We start from the raw sequence: 11316 nt of genomic DNA on the forward strand, positions 1-11316 counted from the left end.
AGCACAGGGGGATATGACCACAATCGGCTTGGTTATGAGTTTGGGGTCGTCTGGTTTAGCGGTGGGTGGAAGCCTGTTTCGTGCTTCCACTCCTGACCTGTTGTGACCAAGCTTGCGCGCGTCTAGAGGACGATCCTCAGATCGATGATGAATCGGCGCGCGTCTAGAGGACGATCCTCAGATCGATAGGTGATGAATCGGAAGGAGGCAAGGAACCTCCTGAAACTTGGTCTGCTTAAGCTAATTTTAGGATCTGATGCTTGTGGTAATGCGCACTAGAAGCTGAACCCCGAAATATTAGAAAAAATATTTTCTTTCACCGTACCGAACAAGCCCTTGAAGGAGATACCACACAAGTGTTCATAAAACCTGAAGGCTTAGTGGTGTATTAAAATAAAGCGCAATGCGTTATAACACAATGGGACACGGAATCCCGCATGAGTGGGTATGCGACAGGATGTGGTCCAACAGTTTCAGTGAAGATATAGGCCCTAAGAAGGCGAGAGGTTCATTAATCATGATCATATCCGTTATTGCAAGCAGTTTCTGGCCTCAGCGACCACACTGACGGTGGTGGATACGTCATGGAAGATATTACATAGTGTGATGCCAGCCGTCGATGATGTCGCCTCACAGGTTGCCTAGCGTATTTACGTATACCTGACTAGAAGCAGGCGTTGGCTAACCCGGGCGACCAAAGTGACGTTGATGCACATGTACAAACCGTTAAAGGCCAAGGTACGGTCTGTTGTCTGATTGGTACAAGATCGAGAACATTAATCACAGGACAGAATGATCGGAGAATGCTATACAGGATGGTCGGAAACTATACACAGAACATGCGCGTGGGTGTGTTGACGGCACAGTGACGGAATTCTGAGTATGCCATTCGCCTACAGCGTTTGCGCGGTGACTAGTGGCCATTGTAAGTTAGGAGAAACATGGAAGTAGTGGATAAATAGTTGTGGATATTACTGACATTTAACTGAAACAAACTAGTATAATTGGCACGGGACGTAAGGAGGAAACCCATTTTCGTAAGAACACTTCAGGAAAGGGTCGACCTTGAGCACGTTTGATACATAAGCCGCGGGTGTTTCCTAAAGATCGTTCGCAGTTAGCAGGAAAAATGGTCGCAGGCCCTGATCCTACGTCTCTTCCAGAAAACCTCTGAATTTTCTCCAGGGAGAACGGCTAATTGGTGGAGCTATCCCTAGGAACATGAAGGATATTGATAGACCCACCGAGCAGTCGGCATATTTTGAGGGGGCATAACTCTCAGCTGGTGTTTTTCGGCGGGACAGATGGGCGGGGGCGAAGTGTCATATATTTTCCTCTGTGTTCTAGAATGGCTTCACCGCGGTGGAGACACTGGTTTTATGCATGACAGTAGTATTACAAAAGCTGTTAGGCTAATGTGGATTACAATGTTGGAGTGCTATGAAGGACGGTAAATGGGAAAAAGCAGCGGACCATTTGCGTGGAGGCATTGGGGCACGTGTGTGACGAGCAGTGGTCGACCGAGATCAGCATGCCAGGGTCTTCATGGGTTTGAAACCTTACCAGATGTGGCGAAAAAAATGGATAAAAAAGTGGTTTGCGGACAGCTGTGCACCAATTCTGCGCTTTTCTATCTGGATAATAGTCTGACAAGCCGAAGGTTCGTTCATGTTGAAGTTTACATGTAACCCGTTTTTTAGCTGGGTCAGAGAGATCCACGACTTACAACTAAGCAAAATCTTTGAATGATCACTATTAGGATAGATTGCTGACGAGGATGGCAAAAGAGCAACAGGACATCTCTGGGAGTTTGTCCAGCGGCTTCAGGTGTGCTGAAGTGGAGCTACCGAGTCAAACTGGAGATACTTGGGCGTTGCGAAAGACGAGTGAGCAGCGAGAGGAAAAACTAACGATGTCAGATCTTCTGATTACAGATGGAGGCGTTAATTTGCGGCCTGTCAATCGCCTCATAAAATCGAGGCTATAGGGTGTCTAATCTTCACTAAGCCGTCTCCGCTCGATTGAAGCTAAGCAACGCTGAGTCGTTTACACCGGAGCGGGCCGGAATACAAACCCGAAAATTACCGACGACAGTATGTAACCTGGGTACTTTTCTCCAACCAAATTCCCCAACTTCTGCTGGGAATTATGCGACAGAAATTATGGCGAAACCTCGTATGCATACAGGATACCTACCAGGTTTACTGGAGCAGGAAGAACAATGGACAAGAGCACTTGGAGAAAAACTATTCAGGAGGGGGCGGAGGGTAAGCGGCATACCTTTTGGAGGTAACGGGGCTCAGAGTTGCAGTAATATGCTTGTAAGGATTGTAACTGTGCGTGTGTGGATGGATACGTGACCACTCACCAGATACGATCAACTTGTTTGAATTGGTGATGGAGCCCGTTGTGGGATTTGGGAATTTGAGTGACAGTTGTTTACTGGTAAGTGAGAACCATGGCGCAGGAGAGCTTTATCAAACAAATGCGTGGGAGAAGTCAGCGCGGGTTGAAACACTGGATTCTGTTGGTTTGTTTTACAAGGCAGTGACCTCCTATAAATATAAGGTTCTTCCCTGCCCAGACTTGAACGCTTCTAGAAAATCTTACACAGACGGAGGTGTCAAAATTACTGGGAAAGCCTATAAGGTAATATAAACAGCATGTGAAATCGCGGCATTTGAGTGAGGAAAGAATCGGGGACGAAAGCAAACATGAAGCAACGCTGGCGCTTTAGTGGCTCTTCGTTAAATGTTTTGGGTAGCCTCCATGGAATCAAAGCTGAAGTTGAATTCAGGTGGATCAAATTGCACTACAACCCAGTAGGAGATGGCGGCAAACGACCAAGATTTAGCGAAAAGTTCGTTGATGAAGAAAATATGGCCCGAAAAAAATTCTGAAAACATGTTGGTGCTACACAGGCGGGTCAGGCAGGTCAGGGTTTAGGAGCGATCGAGCGCTGCGATCCCAACGCTCTACACGTAAAGTAAGCCGGTATCTTGGCGGCATGAATTTGGGATAGACAGATTCGACACCTTTTCCACGACTTGAGGAGGACTAGTAATTCCTGGACCACTGGTAGTAGGCATCGAATACCCTATGTATATTCGCCTAATTGTAGGATAACGCGTTGCAACCACTGGCAAATGTAAGGGCTTACGCGCCTTGCGGAACAAAGGGTGGAATCCTGCTGACGAATGCAGAGCATATTGAAACTCAGGATTGTTTTCTGAAGGACAGATATCATAGTCTGAAATTCTGGGGTGCCATCAACTTACTCATACTGGCAGGGATCCGAAGTGATTGGCTAGAGTATTGACGTCGCCTTGGCGAGCAAACAGACATACTGGAAGGCAATGCCGGGGCACGCCCCAGGCTAACGGAGAGCACTGTCCGTTCACTATCCTCTGGGCTCATAACCAATGGCGTATCCCTTTGCAAGGGATTCTGGTGACAGTTAAGGCGGGCATAGTCATCAAAATGTGAGACAACTGTGGGTGAGAGAACGCTAGACGACTGTCAATTGCATAGTGAAGCACAGGATAACATGTACGTTCGTTGGTAATGCACAGGTCTGCAACCGGAACACACTGACAAACTGGTTCCCTTTAGGTTGGGGAACTATTTGTGCCACTCACACCAAGTTAAGGTATTCAGAAGGGCCGAGTGAAATCCCGAAGCGCGTTTGGGCCTAGAACACATGAAAGTTGCACACGATCAGGAAGTGGGTGTGTGGAAGTGAGGAAGTGAGAGGATTGGTTGGGACATAGGAACTTCTGTTAGAATTGAGCGTTTGCGGTAGACAATCTTTCAAATTTTCACTCTCTGAATGGCTACGCCGAATAAGTTAACCGAATGGTGTGATCAAAAAGGATGCTGTGTAATATGATACAGATTTCAGTGCAAGCATATACCCCTCTGAATCATCTCTTTGAAAATTGGAACAGAATGTGACAAGAATTAGGGTTAATTTTGCAACCGCCTATCGCCTATGTGACTCAAATCTCGGTTGAAGGGATTACGCGGATGAATGTTGCTTCCAAATAGTAGTTCAGTTCAATATGTTTTAGGTGGTGATTGCGGGTGGGTGTCTATATGCCGTTTCTGGAATGTAGGAATGCAAGAGGTTCATGGGCTGGTAAAATATAAGTTGATGTTGGAACTGCGGACTAAGGGTTTGGCCACTGTATGTGGACGGTTCGCTGCCATTTTGGCTCTGGGCTGAAAACTATCTTCGGAGCGTTTTGACTGACACCGGGGCAGGCGTGTGCGCAGCAAGAAAGTAAATTTTGCCTCTGATCATTTTTAGGCCCATTGGAATCTATCTTTAATGTTCAGAGCAAACCCACGTTTTTAGGCATCAGTTTATTAGAGCTTGCTAGGGAGGCGAGAATTTTGGAGGTCTAGCCCTGGCAAGTTTTCCTCAGCTGTTGGTGATGAAAAGCTACTTTGAATGTGGATTCTGGGCTATGTTCAGCTAAAACTGGTTGCTGTCGTAGATTTTTTGAACTATCATTTTCTAGCACTCCCTGCATGCATTTCTTATCAGTGAAGGTTGAGGGGACTACATCCAGCTCACTGGTATAAGAAAGTGTTGGTTGGAGCTGGCGTATTTAATCGGCTTGAGCCCGCAAGCTGAGATTTGAGGACCTCATTTGAGAGAGTTATCCTGGAAACGATGACCACAATTCTTTATGGACACGTTTCCTGGAAATGAGGAGGTCAGATAGATTGCGACAACTTCAAAACCGCATATTTGCACTCTGACCAAAAGGAACAAGTGTGATGATCGTGAGTCTTTTGGATTTTTCACGCAAAAGCAAAGTGCAACGATCGTGAACTCGGGCTGACTGGAAGTGCAACTCGGGGATGTCAACAGAAGCCACCGACCTGATTGGGTCACTGGTTAAGCGAGGTGGCCAGCCGACAAAGGTGTTCGTTGGGGTGTCTGAAGAATCCAAGCTGAGCCTGGAGATTGTATCAACCTCGAGGAATGCGAAGAAGTGGTGCATCTGAAAGTGGATAAACGCACGAAACTTGGGTGAATGGCAAACAATATTGGTCGAGTGGAATAGTACACAAACGTGCTCTTGGTGGTAAGGCGTACGGTATCGGAGCAGCCAAATTTTGCCAGAAGGTATTGTGGTTGTGTGAGGAGTGGAATGCGTTGGTTGGTTGCCCACAATCTGTAGAGGGCGGTAAATTATACGTAGATAGCTAATAATAATCAGTTACAATTGGTGACCGGCGTACAGTCAGGCGTGATCAAAATATTGCCGTCAGTATAACAGTATGACGAACGGTGTTTGTGTACAAAAGGGATTGTACAGAAAAGTACCGCGTCATAAACAGTAGGCGTTATCCAATGTAGACGCTAGAATTTGAAAGTGGTGGGCAAAAGTAAGACGTTGGAGGGCAAAGCGAGAAGCATCCTGCCTAGCACACCACAAGAAAACTGTAAACTGAGGAAAAACAAGAACTAGAACAACGGATCTGGTGAAGTAGCAGAGTTGTTGCAATACAGCCAGTCAACTTGAACCGAAACTATCGCTGAGGCCTCATGGCCTTGGATGGTTGGGCCTATGACCATGGTCAAAATAGCGTAATGGTGGGTGTGGTAGTTAATGGATGAGCAATGCGGATAAACGGTAACAGGAATAACGGAAATGTGGTGTACGGTGAAACTTTCGAGACCCACTGGAGTCGCTGTTGTTGTGGAGTCGGGTTTAAAACTTCTTTGAAAGGGTGATTTGGTGATAACACACAGGCTGGAACGCGAACTGCACAGGAACCTATTTATTTCATGGGGAGCAAAGACAGACAGCCTACGAAATGGTTCAGCACATTTGAATGAACCCGTCCTGGGGGCGGCTTTGTTAAGGTGAAGAGTTTGTTCGTATCCACAGCTATTGAACTATTGGGTGAGAGGGTACAGTCATGGGTAGGAAATTAATATCTGCGGTGCGCCACCAAACAGCATACATACAAGCTGATATTAAGTGCCTGTAAACGTTAAAGCTCTTTGCTCCTGTTCCGCTGACTTGCTAGCTACTTGCCACTAACCTGAGCACAAGACAAACAACATGAAATATCGATAATGCTGGAGGGAATCGTAAATACCGGCACCCGAACGGACAACTACAACAAGATTTGAGGTCGGTTCATTCAAACTCCCAAACTCCACGCAAAATCGGTATTTCCCGTTCGCCTTTTCACGAGCACAATCACACTATTGGCTTTCCCCATTATGCCATTTTTCAACATCTCTTGAACTTGCTTATGGACCTCCTCCCGTAGATGGAAATCCAGCGGAAGGGAACCAAAAGCATTTGGACAAAAGGAGGGCTTCTATTTTAGTCCACGGGCAGGAGCCGAATGAATCTTCATCGCCTGTGAGCAGTTCAGAATGTTCCCCGACCACGGACTGTACTGACGGCACATTATAGGACGGAATCTTTCAGACCTGCTGTTCGCTCACGACAGTGCACGTGTAACCTTTAAGCTTGACCGAGCTATATTTTGTCACCAGGTTTTCCTGCCTGAAGCCAACCACGGATTCTTCGCGTTTGAGACAGTCTGCTCCCAAGACTGCCTTAAGATCAGGAACTGGTGCTGTACCGACCTTTTGCACAGGCGCATGGGGTGCCTTAACGACCCTTCGATTTTCAGTCAACTGGCGCTCACGGTTTCGTTCAGCTTGGTGCCCTGCCTGCCTCAGAGAACCTCCTTGCTCTGGCATCAATTGGGTACGGCTCTTTCTTCCCCTGTCTCAATGACAACCTGTGTCGCACGTTGCGCCACTGCATTAATCGAAACACAGCCAAGAAAAGAGGGGTAATCCAAAGCGTCATTATTTACAGGTTGTCGGGTAGGATGACAGTGATTATTCCAGTGGTCAAACATGCCACATTTGTAGAATCAAAGGCGAGTTGAGGAAGGAATGCTTTCAGTTTCCAGAACCGTGCATTCAAGTTGCCTCAAAGACCATATCAGAAACGAGCGAATGCGATTATGCACGCTGATTCCTCATTTGAAGGATAATAGGGAGCTTGAGCAGTGATGGAAAAACGCTAAGGGATTTTGAAAGCTCGGAAATCAAGAAGGTTTTCGCTGCAGGCAGTGGCCTCGCTATTTTCATCTAGTTCGATCAAAAGAAGACAGGTGTCACTGAAACAATATGTGAAATAGGGAACGACAATTTAATTCCGCAATCGTCGTCCTTGGTGTTGGGCAGAACACATCAAGAGGCAGTTTAGCTGGTCTCTTTCAGCGCAACCGCTGAAAAGACCTAGCGGGCTGAATGAAACGTTAATACCAATTCGCCAAAAGCAACCGAAATCCAGAGTAAGGTTTCAATCCAGAAGCTAGACCAGACACCTGGCCCGGATAATATACACCCCACGCCCTCTACAGAAGGCGGCGAAGTCTTAGTAAACAGTGCGACGACCATACTGCAGAAGATTAAAGGCGGAAACAGAATATCATCCGAGTGGAGCTCCTCGATCGTCACCTCGGTTTAAAAAAGGGCACTAAAAAGTTACACGGAACTGCAGCGGCCCCCAACTGATTGAAGGGGATACTACAAGGGAAACCCATTCCGTGGAACTCATTCCTGTCCCAGAAATTGGCGAGTTATGTTCCGCTGACGTCATCGGCCCCTTTCTGTTGACAACCAGCGGGAATCAATATGTCATGATAATGACAGAACACCTGTCGCGTTGAATCGAGGCGACAGCCTTGCCTAATGAACGAGCGATCACGATCAGCGGAGTGATAATGCATCAGATCGTGTACAATCAAGAGGTTCCAAAAATGATCCTAAGTGGTCAGGTGCCTTGCTTCGAGAGCGAAGTCTTCAGGACTTGTCTGCAGAAGCAGTTAATGAAGCGGTTGAAATTGCGCTGTACCGCTTGCAAAAAATAGTCTAGCTAAATGTAATAACCCAACGATCGGGGAGTGGCCAGAGGGGGTGACTGGGAAGTTAATCTGGCAATGGTATTGCTAGGTCATCGTGCTTCTATACAGCCAACCACAGACAAGTCCCCGTTCATGCTGATGTGCGGTCGACATCCACGTCTTCCGGTTGATCAGGAAATTTAACTGTGACTGGAAAGACGCTTGTCTCCGGAGGAGCTGGGGTAAGAAGGGAAGAAAGCTCAAGTAAACTTGAACGCCATTCAGGAATGGACTAGGCAGGAAACGGCAAGTGAAAAGGCGCGAACATTATACATAGGCACGAACTTCAAGTGGAAGGATCATCAGAACCCTGGAAGGAGTGGACTTGTGTCGCAGAAGCTGGGCAGTCAATGGCGAGGTCTTTTTATCGTTACCGACCGCCAAGGGACGTCTATGCAATTCAAGAAGGTCAGGAATCAAAAAGCGTAAATGGGACGCGGCTTCGTGAGTGGCATGATGCACATGAAGAACGGCCAAATAGACAGCTGCTGGATGCGATCTAACGGAGATAAATGGAAATCAGTGGCATAAGACCGACCTTCAAAGGAGAAAGGTTTGTAACGGTGGTTAATACTAGAGAAACAGGCAACTTTTGTGTGATTTTCTCGTATATTTGCTTTTCGTCTATTGAAAAGTGGAATTTATTGCGGAATTTGTGGAATTGCTTTGAGTCATTTGCTCACATTTGAGTGATAGCCAATGAATATCCAGGGAATTTCAGGAAACGCGTTCGAGAAGACGGGCATTAAGTTTTCATAAATAAGATGCATATGAGAGTTTTGTTTCCCTGGTCCATTCGATTTTCCGGCTTCGCCCCAGGAAGTAGTACAGTCGGGCGGCAATCGTGTTGAAATCCTCAAAAAACCAACTTTAGTATGCCGCTCGTCCAAGAAACTGTCAACAGCTTCCGCTTAATTGCTTCCCCAATCAACCCCACACCCAAAGCTACTGACCCCATCCTGTTTTTTCTACCTGACAATCTCGCGTAACCATCGCGACGGGATACGGTGATGATGAATTTGGGAGTACCAGGTCAATCGGGGCTTGTAATTTTTTAAAGGGCACCGTGTGGTTTCACTCTATCGTTTTTTCTCATTCCACTTATTGCAACGACATATATAAAAACAGAACACGGCCAAAAGCGCATACGCATTGCACGCACATTGGGACGCGGACTCGCCCAACACACCAAACCACAGACAACCAAAAACGTGTAGCAGAGAATCATTTGAAAGAAACACGACTACATGCGTCCAAACAAACTCAGAGGGACTATTTCAAACTACGCTCAAAAAGGTGCACCTAGCTAATTTCGCGCTTTCAAAACAGACATTATTAGTGTCTATCGCCTTCTAATTAATTGCGTTGTTTTTGTTTACTAGAGGAAAACACTAGTAACCGTTGAACCAGTCTGAATAAGCCATGTCACCTCCACATCGCGGCATTTCCCAAGCACCCATCATATCCATACCCACCAGTAATGCGACCTACGTCCATCTTCTATTACTCTGGCATCACGATCCAGCAGTATGGTCCACTCAAGTCCAAGTTCAGTTCGCTCTCTGTGGAAACACTCAAGAGCAAAGTATGTATCATCGAGTTGCAGTCATGCTTTCAGAAGAGATAGCAGCGGGCTTCGATAGACTTCGGATGACACTAAAGCCCACACTCATCTGTGTGACACACTCATTAAAAGCTGCAGCTTTTCAGAAGATAAGGGGCTGGAACAGCTGTTCAGCGGAGAACCACTCAACGGTTCAAGTCCATCTCGACTTTTACGGTGAATGTACAGAATCATGGGAGACCGTACAATTGATGGCGCATTATTCAAAAGTTTGCCTCCTCCGGTACAAACAATCCTGGTGTGCATTCCTGATAGCTTCCCTGTTACTGGTCTTGCCAGCATTGCTGATAGGAATTTTGAAATTTAACCAAGTCCCACTAACATTTCATCCGAAGACACGTCAGATTCCATGTCCATCCACCACGATCGGCTCGATTATTTGGTCATAGGTATAAACATATTCCAACCGTTTCGCTGGGAGCCTCTTCGTCCATTTTTGAAGTATCGTTCACATTCGTCCTCCCGAGGACAAGCATACTGCTGGCATCACAGTGCGTCCAGAGGTTGAGCATGGAAATGTTCACAACCATATTCTTCCCGATTAAGTCATCCGGCCCCTTATTCATCGTCGGGAAGCCTACTGGTTGCACTATGGAGGCGAGTAAAATTCTCCGCCTCGCTCATATAACTCGTCCCCTTACAAGCCCTCCGGCCTCAATTTTCTCATGAGCACCGGAGCGGACATCAGCGTCGTCATAATAATAATGTGTATTCCCAACTTGTGGGTGGCATACCGTCTGGCATGATCCCTGTGAGTGCCGCCTCCTGCAAATCCATCCCGTCTTTTTCTACGGTAACCGCCGCGAACGGTTTTCGTATGGAAACTTACGGATAACGCACTCTAAGGAGAAACTTTGGGTTACGCCGCGACTACCCATGTATCTTTATAATTGCTGACGTCCAGCGTTCCATTTTAAGGCGCGGATGTTCTCTGCTGTTTCGGTCTTTTTTGCAGAACTGATACAACATAGCCTTGTTGAAGAAAACCTTTAACTCTCTACGGAAAGACCTTCTATCGTTCTGCCCTCTATCCATCCAATCACATGTTTTAAATGCGGTGAGCCACCTGATGAATGGCTACTGGGTCAATTCCCAGACCCCATTAAACTCAGTTTTCAACAGCCCAAAGCTAAACACTACGTCGTTCATTACATTCATGAGCGTGGTCCTCAGGTTTTACACAATCACGTTGTTTGGCCCCAGAGAAATTACAGCAATCCAAAGACGGATTTCACCACATGCTTCAACCGGGTGTCACCTGACCTTCTCAAAGCATGTGAACTTCACCTCTCTGTATGGTGCCCAAGCAAACGTCTTCTGACTGGCGTCCTTGCGTTGGTTACCGAGAACTCAACGATGTTACCACGCTTGATGTTACCCCATCCAACACCTTCATTATTTTTCTTCCACATTGCACGGATGCACCGTTTTTTCCACATTTACGTGTCCCGTGCTTATCATTATATACATACACATACCGAAGATTTTCATAAAATTGCTATCACGATACCTTTTGTGTTATGTGAGATTTTGCGCATACCTTTTTACCTTCATAATGCAGCAAATTTCAACGTTTTGTTGACCAGATGCTAAATGGACACTCCTTTGTTTTTGTTGACTTTCTAAGAAGCTGAATTACAGTGACTCTATTAGCAAGGCTTCGAACAAGTTTAAGCCCCACTGATCGATTCTTTAAAGTTAGTTCACTCGCAACCTGACGCTCATTGTCGCTTTCC

At 46.4% G+C, this 11316-nt stretch overlaps 2 protein-coding genes across 2 annotated transcripts in view; one reads left to right on the plus strand and one right to left on the minus strand.

The window, feature by feature from the left end:
- Nucleotides 1-3417, minus strand: part of T265_02054 (hypothetical protein) — a gene marked incomplete at both ends in the record, with an annotated part of 7809 nt that extends 4392 nt beyond the window's left edge. The window contains 2 exons of the mRNA XM_009166202.1: nucleotides 6-176; nucleotides 3279-3417. Coding sequence (XP_009164466.1) covers nucleotides 6-176; nucleotides 3279-3417 — 310 coding nt within the window. The remainder of the gene's footprint in view (nucleotides 1-5; nucleotides 177-3278) is intronic.
- On the plus strand, nucleotides 2715-2900 carry T265_02053 (hypothetical protein; the record flags this gene model as incomplete). Its single annotated transcript, XM_009166201.1, has 1 exon — nucleotides 2715-2900. One exon carries the CDS (start codon nucleotides 2715-2717, stop codon nucleotides 2898-2900), a length of 186 nt encoding a protein of 61 aa, XP_009164465.1.
- Nucleotides 3418-11316: the final 7899 nt, after the last annotated feature.

This window comes from Opisthorchis viverrini (genome assembly GCF_000715545.1).
Source record: "Opisthorchis viverrini unplaced genomic scaffold opera_v5_23, whole genome shotgun sequence".
Lineage (NCBI taxonomy): Eukaryota > Metazoa > Platyhelminthes > Trematoda > Opisthorchiida > Opisthorchiidae > Opisthorchis > Opisthorchis viverrini.